We start from the raw sequence: 22587 nt of genomic DNA on the forward strand, positions 1-22587 counted from the left end.
ATCAAAGCAGAAAACATCTAACGGAAACAAGGATCGGACGTGACAGCGTATCTATACAACCCATAACAAAGGACGTCAAGTAAAGACTTGAGTACTCGCAGTTAATGACAGCGTGTTCAAAGCCAATAACAACAAAAAACAATCAGATATCTAAGACTAAAATACAAATCGGTACACATTCATCATTCAAAGAATTAAGTGTAAAGACGTCATTAAACGTCAGAGTCAAACAGGACAAAATATAGGTATACAATGAATGTGTATATATTCCCGTAATATTAAGAATGTGCTATTCCGTTTTAAATATGTTTTCTACAGGTACAGCCAAACATGCAAACCAAATCTTGGTATTTATGGAAAAATTAGTTTTCAGGTAATTTGTGGTAACGAACTCCCTGACGCAATAGTTTGTCAGCAATACAATTCAAGACTCTCATGATAAACGTTAATAGTATGATGGGTTATGTTTACATTGTCACTGATCAGTCGTTTGTAGACAAGATGTACACAATTCTAATCGGGAGGTTTGGCTAGCCATAAAACCAGGTTCAACCCACCATGTCTTCTTAAGATATCCTGTTCCAAGTCAGGAATATGGCAGTTGTTATCAAATAGTTCATTTCTATGTATGTTGGCGTTTGTTTTTGGTGCACTTCAGTGTTCCTTATGTTCCTTTGTTTTCCTCTTATAGTTGATATGCTTCCTTCGGTTTTAGTTTGGGGCTCGAATTGTTTTCTCTCAATCGATTTATGACTTTTGAACAACGGTATACTACTGTTTCGCTTCTGGCGTAAATACAAAATTTTATCCTGGTATCTATGATGAGTTTATTTACAACCACTGGGTCGATGCCACTGCTGGTGGAGTTTTAATTCCCCGAGGGTATCACCAGCCCAGTAGTCAGCACTTCTGTGCTGACATGAATTATCATCGATATGGTCATATTTATAAATCAACTGTTAAGAAAAATTTTGAATTTTTGAAATACTAAGGCTTTTCTACCACAGGAATAGATTACCTTAGCTGTCTTTGGCAAAACTTTTAGGAATTTTGGTGGTCCTCAATGCTCTTCAACTTCGTTCTTTATTTGGCCTTTTTATTTTGTTTGGATTCGAGCGTCAATGATGAGTCTTTTGTAGACGAAACGCACGTCTGGCGTAAATACAAAATGTAATCCTTGTATCTATGATGAGTTTATTTACTAGTCCTGACATCTATGATGCGCTCATTATAAATATATATATAGGATTACTTTTTACATGTCAATACATTTAAAGCTGCTTAGTCTTTAGTTTTCTATTATTTGTCTGTTTGTCGTTTTCCTTTTTAAGCCATGGCGTTGTCAGTTTATTTTCGATTTATGAGTTTGAATATCCCTCTGGTATCTTTTGCCCCTCTTTTGAAACACTTCTGCAGATATGTATGGTATATTAGTTTTTGTCATCGATGAAATCAGTTATTAATGAATATTTTCCCCGAATGTGTTTTCTACACCACACAAATATATGGTCTCCCTCAATATGTATTTACAATTGTTCCAGACTCTTGACAAAGGGACACAATGTATACATCCCCATCTATTGTCGACAACATTTAATTTTGTGACATTTGTTTCTTGTCTCATTGACGTTCAAAATGTAAACATCACATCCTCGTTTTATATACTTCGTGTCGTTTGTACGTTATTTAAAAAAAACCGATTGTTTTTACTCTCTAGTGTGCTGGTTTTTCCTTGATTTTTAAGATATAGTAATAAAAAAAAACCAATACGTATCATTTCATCATTGTTCTATTAACAACATACCTCTAAGAATTGCGAAACAAACTATGAATGCGTATGGGACTGGTGCCATTGTATAATTCTACGACGTCTAAAAAACAAACTACTGCATATGAATAAAAACGTCAATAATAGAAATTAGCAAAACTTAATATTTTCAATACTCTGGTTTAATTAAATCAAACATGTGTGTGGAAGTCCTGTATCTGGCACTTATTAATTTGTTGTCGACAACGAAGAAGGTGCAGCAGGAAATTTTAATTAAAACTAAAAGAGGCCATATAAAAGAAATACAAGGGGATCACCATCAAAGGCCATTGGGAGGAAAAAGAAGACGACCAACAGGGAAGATGGACGGGGAGTTAGTACAGTGGACATATGCCACAAAAGAAGAACGGAGTTGGATGCTAAAGAATGGACAGAAAAAGACACGGAGCCGATGTGGAACTCGTGGAGACGCAATGACATGATGGAGCTGGCATATTGCTAGTATCAGTTTAAACATATTTGTTTATAGTGGATTGGGAAACAAGTTATAACAACTTATATCAGTTCCTCTCCACTTTGCGGATGCGAGTGCTGCCTTGTAGCGGCATTAGAATGCTCTTTACAAGGGTGTCTTTTACGTGCAAGAGATATTGCTCTCTCTTAACACGGGTCAGACATTTATCGTCCCCATCCGACGGACTATTATCGTTTCTTAAGACCATACTCGCAAATGGTGTCAAGGGAGAGCCGAAAATTAAGTCCCTGAAATTTTCTCCCCGAAACGGGGATCGAACCAGGAACATTTGTGTATGTAGTCCGATGCGCTAACCACTACACTACAACTACTACGGCTCTCTAGTATACAACGGCTCTCTACTAGTATTAGGTAATGAGTCGGAGGAAGATGCACGGGTGTTCCTCCCTTTTATGGGATTTGTTAAACTGGTTTACAGTTAAAAGATTTGGACTCCCTACTGGATGCGAAAAGGAAACTTTTACCTGGTCCTAATTTCTTTATTATTCACTGTTGAGCTAATGATTTGACGTTACCAGGCTTTATTCAAAAATGTTATTATAATCTGTTCATCAAAGCTACAGCGCAGATACTGGCATTTCGCAACCTTAAATGCTGGTCCAATAATCGAACAGAAGAGGAAAAGAGTTCATTCGGTTATCAAACCTTTGTAATAGAAAACGGTTAGAAAGCTATTTTACATGAGAACATTAGGACAAATGAAGTTTTTATACAGAAAAAATGGAACTAATTTATCACAAACTGGAAATCAAGTTAGTTTTCCTAAATAATATACAAAGAGGGGGTGGGGGGAGTGAGTCTTTACTAAGCACAACAAAATCAACTTTGCCTCAATGCTTCAATAATTAAAATTTTGTGGAGGTGGGAACCCAATTCAGATCTGGTAGCTGACTGAGGCTCTCATGTGGCAGTCCAGGGAGACTGGTAGTGATTGGGGAATTATTTTACTTGGCCCTTGCTCTGGGCCTGACAAGTTATACCATTTGCAGGTTTTGAACATTTGGTTATTTTAGAGGGGAGGCCTACACCTACCAACAGGTGGGGCACTACTAACTGGAGCATTGGTAATACGAGTGATTTCCCCGTCACTCCCAATGGTAGGTGGTGGAGTAATCGTGTTTGAACTACCAGGGGTTTTATGACACTATGTCAAAATAGGTCAGCTGATAGCCTAAACAAAATATTATAGAATAATCTGTAGCCTAAGTAATGCCACAAAAGGAAAAAAAAAATGTATATTCTAGTCATGAAAATATAAATACAAGTTGGTGTAATCAAATGTATGTTTCATTTGTATAAGTGGTAAAGGTTGCCAATGCATAACAGAGGATGGAACCTATACACAACTTAGTATAGTGTACAGGTATCATACAGTATTTTAATCTTAATATCTGTGAATTATAATAACAACAAGCAAAGAGAGACAACTCTATAACAATTTTAATCACTTTGTGATTAAAAAAAGACAGAAAACAAAAACAACTCTTTGTCGTTGTTCTTCATCTCATTGTTATTAAATCAGTATTATTTTAGGGTCTTCTTCTATGAGTATTGCAATTAAAACATCATACTTCAAAGTAATAGGACGAAACGACAAACAACCGTCTAAAAAACACCACACACAATACCAACCCCCCAAAACCTAGAGGAATCCCATGTGCTCCAAGGTAACTGCTAATGGCAAGTAAAGCTCAAGGAAAAAAGTGCATTCAGTAATGTCATGATCAAGAAAGGATGAAAGATTGTTTTGTGATAATTGAAATAAATCAGTGGTCATTGGTGACAAATATTCAATAAAGGTCGGCGAAATCAGGACGGCGTCCGTAAAATTTTCAACATTTCTGTTTAATAAAACCATTGGTTCAATGCTGCCTCCTTTTCAAAGATTAACCCTATAATAAGAAAAATCGTTGTAAAAAAGGAATGAACGGATCACAATTGGAAAGCGAAAATCCTTTCTTTTGTCGTAAAATTGAGTTCATAGCTGTATTTCAATTTCTAAATGTAAGTCCAGATTGGAGCAGACCTTACTTACATTTACTTCTTTTATCCTTTATTTCAAGTTGGATTGCATCGATGCGTTCAGCAGGGTCACCAAACTTTTAATAATTTAGTGAGATAATAATATCTATAGAGTGGAAGATGAAATGACTTGATAATGCCAGCGTCTGTTTCTTTTTTCTAGGAATCTCCTGAATGACGTTTGTCTAATATGAAGAAGGGAACAATATGAAAAAAAGAGAAACATGGTCGGTTCCAATAGGTATGCCGATTGTTTTTTAAAAATATGTTGTTATAAAAAAAAATCAAGCATAGTGATGATGTCAATTTCATAGCACTTTTTTTTTTAAATCACTCCAACATCATGTCACAAAAAGAAATTTATGTACTTTGTACTAAATATAAATATCCTGTAATTTGAAAGGATAATAATAACTTATCATATCTATTCTATTTTAAGGATGTTTGCTCCTCTTGTTTTTGAACTTCGTCAGATTTTTGGAATCCATTGATTTTATCTATTTATTGCCATTAAAAAAATTTGCCCACTAATCCCTACTTTTCTTTTCATAATTTTGTTAAATATTGTTTAAAAAGCCAGATTTGAAAATCTTATAAAATCCTTGTTTTTTTCATAGTTTTTGAAACAAAAAAGCATCCCATGTTAAAAGTATGAAATAATCTAGAGAGAATCATTTCCCGCCAAATAATGGCTTATACCTCGAATACAAGCACACAGACCCCTATATTTTTTTCATCTTATTCAATGCCTTTACTTATATACTATCATTTTAGAACAGTCTTTTAAAAAGCTGGTTATTTTTGAAACAGAGTAGCGAACATCCTTAAAGAAACATTTCTCTGAAACTGACATCATCATGGTGATTAAGTGCTTCATTTGCTATCAATATATGTTGTGTTTTTTGTTTTTTTTTTTTAAATTGACTGTTTCAAAAGTATGAATTTTTCGAAGTACAGAGGATTTTCTTATCCCAGGCATAGATTACCTTAGCTTTTTGGAACTTTAGGTCCTCAATGCTCTTCAACCTTTTCCTTGTTTGGCTTTATAACTTTTTTTATCTGAGCGTCACTGATGGGTCTTATGTAGACGAAAGGCGCGTCTGGCGTATTAAATTATAAGCCTGGTACCTTTGATAACTATTTGGACCGTTTGATAAAATGATAATGATAATTCGTTAAATAAATACATATTACCGAGTGAAGCTTTACATGCATTTACAGATACATTAAAACAATTTCCTCTTTTTTTTTTTATTACACACGGGATAACTTCTCAAACATAGCTAATATGTTTAGAGGAATACTTTCTAGATTCTTTTTAAGCTTTTTTTCAGATATTACGAAGCATTATTAAATTTCTTGAAATCCACTTATATATGCGTTTATGAGCCTGATGGTTATAAAAACAGACGTATTATTGGCCAATAAAACAGATTAGTTCAACCATAAAAAAAACCGACTGCTCTGGGAAAAAAAGATGTACAAACAGATAACCACAACATAAGATAGTATGTCTAGGTGCAGGTCCAACAAATGGTGTCATTTAATCATGTTATCATGTTATCGAGCACAAAAACGTTCTCCCTGCCTATCTTTGTCGTGAAAGTAAAACGTTTTGTGTATATCTAAAAATAGAAAGTCAGTTACCAATGATCCCATATTCCTAACATATACATTTAAACCTTTTAAAAATGTCTCACATTTTCTAACTTTGTAAATAGGTGAAGCATAATGAGTAATTTTGATACAATGTCTTTTATATTTACCAAAAGAAACCTTAAATTCGTGATTCAAACTATACTCACATATAACAACATTAACAAAGGTTAAATTGAACCATTGCAATTTCCAGTAATTTACCAAAAATCCAATTCCAACATAACTTTGAAAACAAACTTCGTAAGGAAATTTCTGAAAGGACAAAAATCATGCGCATTTTGTCATATATGTAAGATTTAAATTGTCCAATGTAGATATAAATATATATATTCATATAAAAAGGAAGTTTTAAAGAACCGTTAAAAGGTAGGTGTCACGATAAGTACAGACAGAAATTACTCGACATTTATTTTTTTTTGCACATTGAATTGAGGAATATTTATCTTCTATTTCTTTTTTATTGTTATTTTTTTCTAGGATGAAAGGCATATCATATTTGATAAGTACGTATAAACATGTGACAACTCAACGATAGATCAATCCATTGGAACAGCAGTGAATGTAATACACGGCTGTAAACACATATTATATGCACAATTACCTTAAATATCAGCACAACAATGTTAAATCTGTAAATTTGTGGAAGTAAATTTTTTGTTCTTCCCTCGCCGGGATTCGGACTCCTGCTACTGGGATATCGAGACAACACCGCCTGCACTGTGTCCAGCGCTCTACACAACTCGGCCACCTAGACTAAACTAAGTTTCAGCTTTCGGTGGCCTAGTGTTACCTTTCCCCGTCAGTAGAATCTACAGTTGTAACACAGTACATGATATATCAGGCATGCAGATTGAATTGATTGCAGATTATCTAAACTATCTATCGTAAAGGATCGTAAGATGTAGTCACAGAAATAATTGTCTTGCGATCCTTTACGGTAGATAATTTAGCTAATCTGCAATCAATACCGTAAAACATAAGTCATTTCGATATGATTTTTTGGGTCATTGTTCAATAATGTATAGATCTTATTTTGCTGAACTTATTGCATTTTATTGTTGTTCTCTATCGGTCAGAGTTTCTGCACAACTTTAAAAATTGTAAAATGGGGAAAAAAGATCTTGCAGAGCCAGTTGTTCTTATAATGGATCAAATGGCAATTTCGGTAACGTTGACTTATTGATATATCTTGTTGTGTGCAACATCTTTGCAAATTTACAATTACGCTATGTGTGTTGGTTTCTGTAAAAATGCAAAACGTATTAAAAGCCATCTTCAAGTGCTATAACTTTGATAACGGATCAACTGACGATGTTCGCAATGTTGACTTATTTGTTGATGTTATTTTGCTAAACATATTTAGTATTTTCGCCTCATATTTGATATGTGTGTTGGTAGTGTTGCATAATGTCCATACATTGTGATATTACAGACGAATACTTGAAAAATGTCAAACGAATACAATGACCTTGTCAGTTTAAGGATGAAAGAAGATCACGTTTGCCCAAACAATATCTTAAATAAGCGTATAGCAAACAGTTTTTCTACTAATGATGATGTTAGAAAGCAAACAAATACTATTAAATTTACAACAACACATTGAGCGGTCAAAACCCAGAGTTCCGAGATTCAAAAGCATTTTATATAGCTAACCAAGGGGCTAAAAGTTCTGTAAGTTTTATCTTTTTATTCTCCGCCTAACATGAGATTAAAACTAAACAAACTAAAACATGTCCCTTAGATAATAATGGAACTGATGATAATTTAAAGCTGTTGACAACATATACCTGAACAAGAATGAACTTTCGTTTTCTCTTCACTTCATGTTTACAAATATTCGGGTATATTCGTTATGATTTATAAACTGATCTTTGCCTTCATGTGGTTATTATTTTGAACATTCTATAGCTATTCATCTTTCGAATCATTAGTTATTGATTGTCAGCTTAATTAATCTATTTAAAATCAAAATCAAGTAAAATCACCTGTTTATTTATTTTGACGTCCTCCGTAATATATAATTGTGAGAAACGAAATACATTTTTACTATATAATTTTATGTAATGCAATTATTTTTACAATTATCTTACTGTTCAAACTGTATGCTAAGGTGTGTAAACATTGACAATTTTGTCATTGGGAACAGGTTACCGTTTAATTTACATTATATTAGCTGTATTTTGATCTCCTTGTAGTAAACACTTGAATGATTATGCTGAAAGAAGACATAAATCGTACAGTTCTACTTTCATTGATTTTCATAAATGGTAGGTAACCTTGAAAAAACGAAAAACAAGTTGTCGATCATTATTTCTTTAAAACCCAGTTAGTACATGTATATATAGATATATACATATAGAGAGAGGTACTTGACATTGACATTGAATGCATAATTGTAAATATTATTTCTGTATCACATGACAACTTATTAACTTTATGCATATATGATGTTCATAACACCCAAAACGGTATACGTTTGCCTGGTCAACTATGAAATTTTTTGGTTGAAATTTGACTTAAAAAAAGTCAGCAATACATTTTTATGCTTTATTGCCTTCAGTTCTCTTTATACACAATATTAAAGTAATTATTGGAAGATAATATTAAGACGTTTTGTACATTTGTGGCTTTGAGCATTCCTGATAAACGTTAATCATGAAAGAACAAGGGGACGAGACAAATTATAAAGTGTTTTTTTCTTCTTCATTTTTTATTGTATCAACACAATTAGTTCACAACATGATAATTGTATTCTTCTTTATTGACACAGGTCTCAATTCATGCAATTTTGAGATCTGCTTTACATGGAAGGTATCACCAGATAATCTTACACTTATCTGTAAAGTTCATAGCTTGAAATACCGCGTCCGAATCCAAAACCCCTACCACATTCAAGTAGCAGATTGTTTTCCGGCTTTTGGGAAAAGCATATGCGACTCTACATATAAAAATGGTACTATCCACCAGGACAAAAAGAGCAAAACAACAGTGTATACCGTCAACGGAACCATAGATAATCACGTAAATGGAATTTGGACATGCATCCATGGAACTAAAATAGACAATGCAACTGTTGATGTAACAGTTTTTATACATAAAGGTAATCCAAAGCATTACATCAATATTATTGTTTAATTAAGTATGCCCTTCTTTCCCATGCTAAATTACAACTTATTTATTGTGAAGCATCGTCTGATTGTCTTTCACAGAGTATAACGAATAAGTGTAAATCTCATTTTGTCATTAATATCTTCAGCTAATCTCTTTTTATTATCTTTTTGTTCTATTGAATTCCCTTTTTAAAGTCTCAGAATAATTTTTTGGATATTAATAAATAAAACCAAATGATGCAAGGTAGATTATCCTGCATTACGTATGATTCTGTAACATATAAAGTACAATACGATCACCATATGGCCGTCGGATTTATGTTGAATGCTTAGGTATCAAATCCACATCAGTTAATACACAATAACTACATATATAGACAGAAAACAGAGCAAAGGAAAGAAATGAACTCCGATCAAGTTTTAAAACAAGAAATATAAAGAAACTGTTGTCCGACTTAGTAGATTTAGGAGTTCAATTGTGAATGATAAGATTACTAAAACGACACTGTGGAAATTTAAAAATATTATAGCAATCGTCATTTGATATACATTGTAGTAGTTTGTTTTAATTAATAACTTAAAGAATACCTCTTTTAGTCAAATATTGACACAATCTGTGTTACCTTAGAAAAACATAAATCTTGTGTCATTTAAGGCGACAGCAATTTATCGATGTTCAAATCTCGTAAATTGACCAAAATGACAAATTAAGGTAACAAAGAAATACTTATAAAATCGCATGAACTCCAAAAGGAGCAAGTTAATATTGCAAACTGCAGGTTCCTGAGAATGATAGAAGAAAAGATGATATTTTAGATAAAAAAAAATAGTCGAAAAAAATGTGATAAAGAAAAGAAGAAATACCGTTTATTAAGCTATGAAAGCCCCAATCTGTACAAAAAAAAAATTAACGAAAACATGAAAAGGCAGCGGCCAACGACAACCACGTGATTTAAGGGCAGCTTATTAGGACTATGTACATGCAGATTAATAAAATTAGAGCGATCTTTCAACCCAACCCTCACCATGAATAGGTTGTAACATAACAATATAATTACTTGGTTATTGAAATAAATCATTTATTTTAGAATATAAAGTTAACCACTCGATAATTGTTAGACATAATAACGGACGTAATGGAGTAGGAGTTAACTATTCTGAACCCACCCGTAGTAATCAAGTTGTATTGACAGGTAAGAAAATACATTTAAGCATTATAAAATGAAAATTCCTTCAAGTTTTATATCATATTAAATGTAATTACTACTGTGATTTTCATTTATATATATATTTGTTAAGTTTGCTTTTAAATTAACATAATCAGTTTTGGTATATTCCACTATGCCACCATTTCTAATTAACCAGCAATGAAGTTTTCCTTTTTAGAAATGATGCATTTTTAATTAACAATATCACACGACTTTGATGGAATGAATTCGTTTCTTTTTATGTAAGGTATCGATCAAAACTTTTAAAAATAAGGGTTAATTGTAAAGAGTATTCAATGTTTTAATATATAGTTTTATATATGGCGACAGCAGTGTTAAAGAACATCCGTTGTTCGACCTGCTAGTCAAATGCGTTTTGTTAAAATATACTTTTTTCACATTTTTTTGTCTTTTGGAAAATGTTGTTTGTGCTGTATTTAGACCCCTCTGCCAAGAAATTGTTTTGCATGCACAAGTATAAAAAATGCGGTTTTTATCCAACGCAATCATAAGTTTTAACGTTGTTTTTCAATTTAGACTTGTTTTATATACATATATATATTAAGATCCATTTTGTTACATCTGGTGTTTCGCTTTTTTGGCAATCGCCAATGGCAGTCAGCAGGGTTTAAGAACATCCGTTGTTCGACCTGTTAGTCAAATGCGTTTTGTTAAAATATACTTTTTCACTTTTTAGGTCTTTTGGAAAATGTTGTTTGTGCTGTATTTATACCCCTCTACCAAGAAATTTGTTTTGCATGCACACGTATAAAAATTACGGTTTTTATCCAACGCAATCATAGGTTAGAACGTTGTTTTCAATTTAGACTTGTATATATATCATTGATACATTTTCCCCTTTAATTATTCTCACATATTGTTAGTATTTTTCTATTACTTTTAGATTATGGTTGTATCTTTCATCTCTTGTTGTCGACGTTCGTATGCTATTTTGGTTTTATGATTCTTATATGTTGTATTATAAAGTTCGCTGATAGATGTTGCAATCTCCGATTAGATGGTAAGGTTAATAAATATGTACTGTCAACATAATTTCATATATTACGGCAAATCATGAAAGTATTCAGTGCATATCAGCTTAATCAAACGAGTTATCATATTTATATTTATCTTCGAACCGATAATTGCAATTACATATGGCATTATTTTCCATGTTCTTAGGCCACTGGTGTGATGGTTCGTCTTGATTGTATTTGCCCATGCAAACCTATAGGAAATGTATACAACAACATTTAAAAGAAATACGATAGTCATTGACACAACTATTCCTCGTTGAACAAAGAACGCGTTAATAACAAGGTCATCTATAGGCTTTCAATAATTAACAATAAATCAATCATAGATATCAGGATTGAAATTTTGTATTTGCGCCAGACGCGCGTTTCGTCTACAAAGAACTCATCAGAGACGCTCGAATCAAACACAGTTAAAAAGGCAAAATAAACAAATCAACTAGCATATGGTAAATGAGAGGCAAAAGATATCAAATGGACATTCAAACTAAACTAACAACGCCATGGCAAATAAGAAAATCATAATAAAAACACAAAAAAAAAGTACAAAAAACAATACAAAAAACACTACATAGAATACTCAAGACTGTCTAACACGAACCCCACCAAAACCGCAAGATATGAAAAACCTGCCAAAAAACAATACACACCCATTAGGCCACGCCAAATTAATACCTCGTTTGTCGGATTCCCCGCGTGTTGTGAAAGGTCGACCAGAAAAAAGAACTTTTTTTAAAAACCCGCGTCCAGTACGGAGCCGCGCGCAGCTGTTTCTAAATTTATGAAACAAAAATTTTAATCAGTTGTGCGTTTGAAAGTTTCACCAGACAGACACGGAAATTGATATCAAAAACGATCTAGATCTAACATTCACAACGTTGTTGTTACAAGATCTTACAATATTATTACCAAATTTAGTATGATAAGCATTCTTTACGCAAGACATGAGTGGACTATTTGTAGTTACAGTGGTAGCGCAGGCAAAAACATCAGTAGAATACGATTTGAGCAATTCTTTTACCGATTTGTTGGAAGAGCTCCATGCAAGATCACAAACGTTCATAACATCAAACTACAATTACGACCCAGGCAATATGACAGCAATTTTAAAACCAGTTGCAACTACCATCCCTAAACGATCGTCGAAACGAAAACAGATAATATCCTCTTCTTCTATGGCATACACGGTGAAGCCAATTTACCATCTGATTAACTGAAGAAAAAAAACATCTAGGGCAACCAAGAACATGCATTATGTTCAACATTTCCTGAGATTGCAAACAAAACCCGAAAAATTAAAATCCTGCTTCATATCAAACACAATTAAAGATTGAAACCTACTACCACCGGATATTTTCACTAAGATTCAAACAGCAGAAAAACCAGCTAAAATTTTCAGTGATATTGTAAGGAGAGTCTTACTTAAGTGAGTTACTTGATTCACACTCAGCGTAGTAATATCCTTGAATAATTCACCATATACCTATCAAGATCAAATGACAAAGCAACGACGCCACCGAATTGAAAGATTTAAATTATGACAATATAACATCCATAAGAATAAAAGAGAATCCCAAAGGCAAAGTTGATGGTGCATGAATTGAAATGGAACTGCAAATGAAACTATTTTTTTAAATCTGTTTTAGAATAAAGGTTTTTCCTTGATTTTTTAATTTTTTTTATTTATATTTGCTAGTATCATTACAAAGTTATATTAAAAAAAAATGAGAATTGAAATGGGGAATGTGTCAAAGAGACAGCAACCCAACCAAATAGCAGAAAACAGCCTAATGCAACCAATGGGTCTTCAACACAGCAAGAAAATCCCGCACCCAGAGGCTGTCAGCTTGTTGAATAAACAATTATTTATGGTTGTATATACAAGCTTTATACATGCATTTATGCTTTGCATACGTTCATTTAAAATAACATACAATGCATCAATTATAACTTACATTAAACATGGATGCAAGGCATGCCTGTTCAAAGCTGTTGCACTTTTTCATGTTCAGCAGGATCATAGTTATTTGATCAGACTACACAAAGTTGTAGGTTTTGCTGCAAGTTAACCATTTTATACTTGAAAATGTTGTGAAAAGATTAAACTGGGTGTCAGAGAACAAATTTAGAAGCACAGTAGGGTAATATAAGAACTAGGGTATGAGATATATTAAATATCAAGCACCAAAACTATGTAAATTTCTAATCGCTCGCTTGCTTAAAATTCTTTCCATAGATTTTTTTTTTTTAAATATTTCAAAAATAATATCGCTCGCTAGTGAAAAATTCTTTCGCCAGCCAAAAATCAAATTTCGGAAAAAAAAAACAAATGAAAAAATTTCGCTCTCTCGCTACCCTTTTTCAAAGGAAAGAGTCCGAAGAACTAGAAATTAATTTGGTGTGGCCTTACAAGGACAACTTGCGGCCTGAATATTACTAAAAGTTGCCATCATTCCATAATGCAAATTATAAGATAGTTCAGTAAACAGAAGTTGGAAAGGGAATTTACTTATCAACACCTTATAATATCTTTTCCCAAAGTATCTTGGTATCATTTATCTACGTTTTCTGTGTTTTAAGTTGATCACCGTATAGTTTCAATTTGCAGATACATGTCATTCGAGGATTATCAAAATGTTGTTCTTGAATATTTTGCTCCGATCCAGTAAATTGAAACGAAAATCAATACATAGACGAATCCCAAACAAATGCAAATGTAGGCAAATAATCAAACTGCCATGTTACTATGGATTTGTTTGTCGAGTGACGAATTTAATCAGAAACTACGATCTTAATCAAATATTTAGATTTTTAAAATTCTTACTGCTTACAATTTACCTGATGTCTGCATCGAGCCAAAAATGTTTGTGTAGTAACTAATGTTTTAATTCATGGAAGATATATGAAGAATTTTCTCATATATACATCATTCAACTTTATTCAATTTTCTTCATTTAATAATGAAAGCTAAATACAGGATATGGTCAATTTTTAAATTTAAAATTCCTTATAATTATTAGGTGTTCCCACTTTTCCGTGGAAAGACCCTTTGATTTTGTTCTGATTATTGTTATTTTCTTCTTCCGCCAAATTTGTGTCTTGTATAGTGGTTTTGCAAGATGTCGCTTAGAGATTTTGGATTGTATATAGAACAACTATTGGGCCTGTGATACAATTATATTGTAAGAGTTATCTTCCAAAGCAATCTGTTTTTCTTGCTTGTTTATTTCAAAATGATAACGACAATTTTTTTTTGTATTCGTTGTTTGATACATCCACAGCAACTTTTGCCTAATTTGGACAGAAGCGATTCGGTGAAATATTATAGGAGTAATCCACCCATAACAATTTTAACTCTTAAACCGTAAACCGTATAGACGTGGGGAGTTTTAATTATTCTTTGATATCCGTAAGCTTTTCTAACATAATGATGTCAAGGTCGAAGGTCAAGGTCATTTTCCTAATTTTAACTTTTACTGGTGTTCTCTGATACGTTTTAACTGTTTGTTTTATTATGATGCAGATAGCATACATTTTGTCTGAAACAATCGAATGACATCCAATTGGAGTTATTGCCCATGACATGTTTAAAGTAAAGGTTATATGATTATTACTTCAAGTTGGAACATGATCAAGCGTTTCTGGTCTTTTGCGAAGTTTTGGTTGACATATGATCTTGAAAAATGTTAACTAGATTTACCCATTTTTGCCCTTTTTATGGAAAAGGACCCAGAAACAATATTTTCTTTTGGAATACAAAAAAACAGTTATTTAGACCGCAAGTGATTTTTTTAATAAACTGGCAGCAGCTAATGTAAAAACATCTATCATTTGAGACCGGAAGTTTGACATTTTTCCCTTTTTTTAAGCAAAAGCATAATAAACACATATTTTTTAATCTGTGAGAAAAATACTATCAAATGAGACTGGAAGTGAAATTCCTAATCTGGAATTAGCGAATTATAACCTTTATTTCATGCAAAAGTATAAATTACCCATATAGTTTTGGAATCTAATACAGCTCTCATATGAGAACAGAAGTGACTTTTTTTAAATCGAAAATAGCAACTAATCTCCCTTATTAAAGACAAGTTTATATATTTTTTTAATTAGTATGATGGTTGCTTTTTATCAATTATTTAGTGTGTGGAATGACCTTGAATAGTTCTCTGAGCAAATGAATTTCATTATACGCAATTTCTTTAAACAGCGATGCTTTCAAATAAGGTACAAGCCATTGTATCGTTTTAGTAAAAAAGCTAATATGATCTCTTTGTTAAAAAGGTTATGATATTTTTTTCAGAGACAATATGTGTGTGTTCGTACAAATGCTATATATTTTGTGTCAGAAAATTCGAGGCTGAAACTGCTAAACGTATGTAATTTTATAAATACTTTGCTGCCTCTATGAGAAGCACGTTCTGCAGTCCAAACGACTTAATTTAATGTAACATATTTAAGTGGACGTGTGCAAAACGTATGTAATACCCTCTATTGTAATTTCTGCCTCTTGCTATATTTTGTTTAGTTTTGAAGAGAAGAAATACGAACAAACTCATAAAACTTGTAACTATACAAAGAATAAAAAAATACGGCAGTCAATTCTGATATCTGCTCTCTCTCAGCATTTGTAGCGTGAATGAATAACTTATATAAGAAAACGATACCTGTATTATTCTTCTAGGACCGCTGATACATTTACATACATATACAATGTTCTAACAACTGTATAATTTCACAAAAGGGACGGAGCTTCTAAAATAACATATTGTTATGACGAACTTGACAGGAAGAAAATCATAACGTCAAACGTGACAGAAAATATAAGAGTCCTCGACTCAAAATGCTTATATTAATAAACTATTGTGCCATAACCAGTCTAGACATATCAATTCTTTCAGTTAAGAACTCAGAAGTATTCACTTTTGGGTTCACGAGTAGAATATTGACCCAGCGGTAACGTTTTGAACAACACATGACAAAGTTGGGCCATACTTGCGTCATCAATACAGCTAATAATTTAAAGTAAAACGTAAAATCTCGATATACAAAAGTAACAAAATTTCATTACTTGGGAATCACCATTGAACACATTTACAACACTCTTTTTAAGATACGCTTGAGACTATACGTCGAGAAAGATTAAATATACATTTGTAATGCATACACACCAAGTAAAGAAAAAACAAACTTGTCTGATTGATTTTCAACCAAAACTGTTAACAAACATACCAATTTATGGATTTGAAATTTACAGACATAAGGTATCACATTAATTACATCAGTGTCACATGGTAACCGTGTGGATGGCATCAGCAAGAATTAAAAATCCATTGTCGGTGGTTGCACAAAATTACAAAATTTCTTGACACAAATATTTACTTTTCAGAAAAGAGACTTTGTAATTTTCAGAATCTTTACATTTTAGAATTGATAAGGATTTTTTCAATTTTGATACCAGTAATAATATTTGGTTTAGTTGTTATAATTGTAAACATCGAGAACTGTTCGTCAGTAGGTAAGTACATGCTGAATTTATCATCGATATACTTTTAATGAAATTGTGCCACACAAAAAGCTATGTTAACGATATTGGGAAATTATGCTCTTTCGTCTATATATAGACAATTCTTAATCCAACACGTATGTAAATAGATATAATAGATGTCAGAAACTTTTAAAGCACTTAATAAAATTCCAGATTTTCGATTACTTAAGTTATAAAAATATGAAAATGTGGTATGATTACCAATATGACAACCATTAATCAGAATCCAAATAACGTATCTGTTATTAATTAGTAAAGTTCTCCTCGTCTTTGCTGCAAACCGAAAATCGAAAGTCAGTTTACGAAATACAAACAAAAGTCAAACAAAGAGCAGAATTAACAGAAAAGAAGAGAAGATGGTTACGAAAATTGACGAAAATTTATCTTTGAATTTTATAATAACATTTGATATAGATTCTTCTAATATTTTATTACACATTTTTGCCATTTATTTTTTTTTATCCAATTTACAGACAACATGTACATTGTATCTTTTTTCAAAGTGCACATGTAGCTAAAAAAAAATAACCTAGGTGACCTCTGTTCTTATGACAATTTTAAAGCACAAAATAAACAACATTCTGTTGGTCGTCATTAATACTTCATACTACCTCAATATCAAAATCAAATGTTACGCTTCATTGTCTTTAAGAAGAGTCACTAGAGGTATACTTTACATAATTATTACCTAGTATACAGTTGGAAAACGTCGATCAACGACGATTTATGATTTTACAACACCATTTTAAGTGAAGTCTAGAGGAAACCGAGGTAAATCATCGTATTGTTATTTCACTTCATTTATAAACAGATATTTATAAACGGAAAAAATTGATATTATTAGAACAATCGCTGAAATAAGTGAAGAGAAAAGAGTTCCGAAAATCCTCCTCATTAAAGAAACAAGGATAATAATTGGAACTCCAAAATACAAAATCAAAACATTCCTTGGTCCTAATAACAGATCTTCAATTTTCTTTGTAAAACATCTAATTTCAAAAGGGCAAAAACTGCCAAGGTTTCGCCCACTAAACTGATGCAAACTCTAAAATTTGACTTATCGCATACTAAAACGTTAATGGGAATAACAAAAGTGTCCCACACGAAACAACACATATCACATAAAGTTTGGGAATTGACGCATTCTTATTAACCATCGACATGATTGAGGATAAGCAGATACAATTTAATTTACGATCTTTTTTTCTTTTCATGAATTTAGACAAATAGATAAAAATGTAGTGGTTAAAGACGGACTGTTTGGATCACCATTATCTTACTCATTTAAACAACAACAGGCTTATAAAATACCCCATATTGTATTTTTTTTTTCTTTACAGGTTTTGTCCTCTGTCTAGTTCCAGGAGGTTTACTAGGCATATTAAGCAGCACCTGTGTCATGATAAGACAAGGTAAAGACCTTTTTTAACATTATTGTCATAAGTTTGTTAATGCTTTGGGTGTTTAATGCATTTTTACAATTTCATAGACAAAAGTATTACTATTCTTACATTCGTCACAACATATCATTGAAATGAATTAGTTTTAATTAGTATTTGATTTTTTTGAAATTAAGGTAAAACTATTCAACGAAAATTTGCATCTAACTGTTAGATTTGCTTACTCACAGATAAACTAAAAAATAAATCGAACTTGAAAAGTGTGAATACTCATCGTCTGTATGCAGTAAATTGTCATGACTAATTGCTTTACTTTTGGTGTATGCTATATATATTTGAATAGAGGCTATATGTATTCAAAATGGAAACATTTATTTCCAAAACGCACACATCCTCAAAACTGTTATATTACATACTTGGGTGGTTTATGCACGGCGAGTAATTACAATAAACAAATTGGAAAAATGTCGCATGAAACATTTCATAATCATCATTGCAGATGAAACAGCAAATGAAATACCACAGGTAATTCCTAATAATGATATTCAAGGTAAGTAAATAAACTTATCATAGATGCCAGGCTTATAATAATGTACGCCATTCTTCTACAAAAGACATGTGAGTGACGCTCAAATAAAAAAGTGAAACATATATATATGTATATTGATGATTTTCATGACATAAACAATTCACAGTTTTCTGGTTGGACCCTTTGATATATATTCCTGAACTTGAGATTTTAAGAAACCGCAGCACAGCAGCTCATTTCTAGACAGATACATCCAATTTGACTACAGCGTTCATCTTAATATGAAACGCTAGTAATTTCAATTTTGAAGTAATAGATTGTCTTCACCTTAGCAGCTAAATATAAACTTCAGCCGCATATAGAGTATACTTTTATCAACCCATACGATATTTAAGAGCGTGTAGCTCAGACTTTGTAAAACGGAATCGGTGTGTGAGCAAAAAATAACGAGCCAGGATTTGGTAAAAGATCATCTTGTCCTTTTCTAAACAAAAATCTTTCAGAAAGCACCAATAGCTTATATATAAACAAACAGCGTCTACCTTATAAATAATACAAGATGGTTTTGGATCATTTATTCTAGGTGCTGAAGTTGTATAATTATTATCTACGTGACAGTTTTCTGGTATTTGTTTCTTTTTTAGAGCTCTTATGTTCCTTTTTGGTTTTGTGACTCTTGACGTGACTCAGTACTTAATTATCCAACTATCGGGTCTTTGACTAAAGGCGTGCATGTGGCAGATGCATCCAGATGTGCGATTTGGACGCAAGACAGTTTTATTGCGTTGATTTCCTTTTTTACCCTTGCATTAATATTTTCCTTCATTTGCACTTGATCAGGATAGTGTATTTTAGTACAGCATTATGTTTTATTAACCTGTATGTACTTTCAAAATGTAAACTTCAGTTTGGAATGGCAAAACTCATCAGATTTATACGAAATACAAGAACTAAAATATAGACAAAAGATACAAAGTTTCAATTTTACAGTATATCACTTGAATATCCGAATTTCTTGAAGTCAAAGAAAAGGATGAAATAAAGAATTTCAATTCTTACTTTTTGAATGATGTAAAAATTTGTCATTGCCAAAGGCTTCACAACGATATATACTTGGATGCTCAATACATTTATAATACTATTGTGTTTTTTTTTAATTTCTTACATATTACACATTTAGATTTTTATATTTTCGGAGCAGCATAATTTTCTGTACTGTGTACTCGAATATCACGTTCATGCTAATTTATTGTGTCGATTAAGGTTAACAAAAATGCCATACTATATATATGTAAATGACAGGTATAACATCATTTTTATTTATGCTATGTTATAATCAAATCAAGGAAAAATGAGAAATTATATGACCTGCATGAGACAATCAGGAAGATAATGAGGTTTGTTAATTTCGAAAAGCTCCGGAAACATTAATTGTATTCTGTAAACAATTTACAAATGTACCACTTCTTTATAAATACTGAAATACACGTATAATTTACCACAGCAGTGTGTTTCTTTTGATCCTATTAAAGTTTAATGTCTTTGCGGTGCGATAATTTCAACTAGCGATAAATGCAGAAAACTACGTTTTATAGGATGAAACTTTAAATAAATGTTCATATGCACATGCAGATGTTTTATATTCTATTATCATGATTACATACAAAGATATTTTATGATAATTCAGTCGATTGCATTGCAGGTGACGATACACCAAGTACATCATGTATTCCAAATCTTGCTGATAAGGAGGACGATGGAGCCACCGTCTAGAATGTTTTTCTCTTTCATTCATTATATGCATTCTAACATACATTGTGCAATTAAAGAATGTTTGCCATTAGTTCTTTTTTTGTGTGCATGAAGAATATTATCAAACATAATTCTAAGAATAATTTTATTAGCTGTATTTATTCAGGGACGTAGAAATATGTTCTCTTTATATTAAACAAAGACTTCAAGAAGGATTTGGAATGTTATTTCATCTATAAATAGCATTGTACAAATTTCTTTGTAAAACTGTTTAGCTAGTGTAGTAATTAGTTAATACATAATGCTAATAAATATTGTAAGCCGCCGTGTTTCACCATAACTTATAAGGTTTCTTACTTTTCAAACTAACAGAAAGGAGAGCTGAGGGTAAACACCATAGGGACAGGGACAACAACTTTCTTACAGAAATACCACAAATAACGAACTTACGAAACAACAACATGTTTCATTACTATATTTATCAGTGCACATACTGAAAGTGAACCATTGTCGAGGACGTGGCAAGCATAATCAAACCCGGGAAATAAAACTGGAAAGATACCATAGGGACATTAAAACTCATAAGTCAGAAATAGACTGACAACGCCATTGTAAAAATTTAGTCTTGGATGCACGATTTGTTTTATTAGTTGTAAGTGGCTTTGAACTAGCTGTCAGTAGCTGCGAGTACTCTCAGTACTTAGCGTCTTTTTGTTGTTGGGATATACAAATACTCTGCCACGTCCACTCTGTGTAGTATTTGTATATGTATCCATCTGATGAGTTAAGCCTTTTTCGACTGATTTTTATAGTTCGCGCTTATGATGTACTGTTACACCACTGTCCCAGGTTAGGGGGAGGGTTGGGATCCCGCTAACATGTTTAACCCTGCCACATGCTGTATGTATGTGCCTGTCCCAAGTCAGAAGCCTGTAATTCAGTGGTTGTTGTTTGTTTATGTGTTAAATATTTTTTTTTCGTTAATTTTTTTAAACATAAATTAGGTCGTTAGTTTTCTCGTTGGAATTGTTTTACATTTATCATTTCGGGGCCTTTTATAGCTGACAAGGTGGTATGGGCTTTGCTCATTGTTGAAGGCCATACGGTGACCTATAGTTGTTAATTTCTGTGTCATTTGGTCTCTTGTGGAGAGTTGTCTCTTTGGCAATCACACCACATCTTCTTTTTTATAAACAACAGTACGCAATCACAACAAAGAAATATAAAGACTGAACAACACTTGACCCTCAAAAACTAGGAGTTATCTCAGGTGCTCCAGAATGATAGGCAGATACTGCTCCTACGTGTTGCGCATGTTAGTACAAATATAAAAAAGAAGATGTGGTTATTTAACTTCAAAATCAAATCTTTATATCTATGGAAAAATTTAGTAAAGGTTTCTTTTAAAGTAATTTGTGGTAACGAAATCCCTGGCTTAATAATTTCCCAGTTATACATAGATTACGTTCGTTAAAATCAAAAACGTCACAACAGACACGGTCATAGCGAAAATATAAACACCGTAAGATGGTGCCAAAGGAACATCACCATCCAAAAAGGGAATATGAACAATAGGAAACGTCCCTTTTGTCGTAAATTTTAGTGTGTAGTTTCCCGTGTAAAACCGAAATATCTAAATCTAGGAAAGGACAGTTATTACCGTTTAAATTAGATTTATTTAAAGTAAGTTCTTTTGGGTAAATTTCGGAAGTATTTTAAGAAAATTCTTGATTATTTAACGAAAAAATATCATCAAGATAACGGTAAGTGTTGTTGAATTTATCAATTAAATGCAAATTAGACGGATCTTTACTGAGTTTGGTCATAAACTGTGATTTCTAACAGTACAAAAACAAGTAGCTATTAAAGGGGCGCAAATAGTGCCCATTGGAATACCTACAACCTGTCGATAAACTTTGTTGACGAAACGTACATAAATATTATCAAGGAGAAAATTAACAGCTTCTATCATCTCATCACACCTCCAGTAAGTAAATCTAGCATATTTACCTTTCTCATTAG

General features: G+C 32.3%; 2 protein-coding genes across 4 annotated transcripts in view; one reads left to right on the forward strand and one right to left on the reverse strand.

Annotated features, from left to right (window-relative positions):
- Positions 1–6247, reverse strand: part of LOC127704944 (uncharacterized) — a 33011-nt gene extending 26764 nt beyond the window's left edge. For 2 of the 3 annotated variants that reach the window (XM_052209183.1, XM_052209181.1), the window contains exons 1-2: positions 6131–6247; positions 1805–1871 (exon numbers count right to left, since the gene is read on the reverse strand). In XM_052209183.1, the coding sequence (XP_052065143.1) occupies positions 1805–1853 (49 nt within the window). In that variant the 5' untranslated portion in view covers positions 1854–1871; positions 6131–6247. Of the gene's footprint in view, positions 1–1804; positions 1872–4338; positions 4505–6130 lie in introns of those variants that run through there. The other variant, XM_052209182.1, reaches the window with a different exon arrangement.
- Positions 6248–6288: 41 nt separating this feature from the next.
- On the forward strand, positions 6289–20656 carry LOC127704907 (uncharacterized). Its single transcript, XM_052209140.1, has 10 exons — positions 6289–6350; positions 8180–8251; positions 8755–9084; positions 10183–10287; positions 11207–11323; positions 15640–15711; positions 16765–16854; positions 18225–18296; positions 18784–18834; positions 20516–20656. Exons 2-10 carry the CDS (start codon positions 8191–8193, stop codon positions 20584–20586), a joined length of 969 nt encoding a protein of 322 aa, XP_052065100.1. The 5' UTR covers positions 6289–6350; positions 8180–8190; the 3' UTR covers positions 20587–20656.
- The last annotated feature ends 1931 nt before the right edge of the window (positions 20657–22587 follow it).

The sequence above is a fragment of the Mytilus californianus genome, unplaced genomic scaffold, assembly GCF_021869535.1.
Source record: "Mytilus californianus isolate M0D057914Y unplaced genomic scaffold, xbMytCali1.0.p SCAF_6, whole genome shotgun sequence".
NCBI lineage: Eukaryota > Metazoa > Mollusca > Bivalvia > Mytilida > Mytilidae > Mytilus > Mytilus californianus.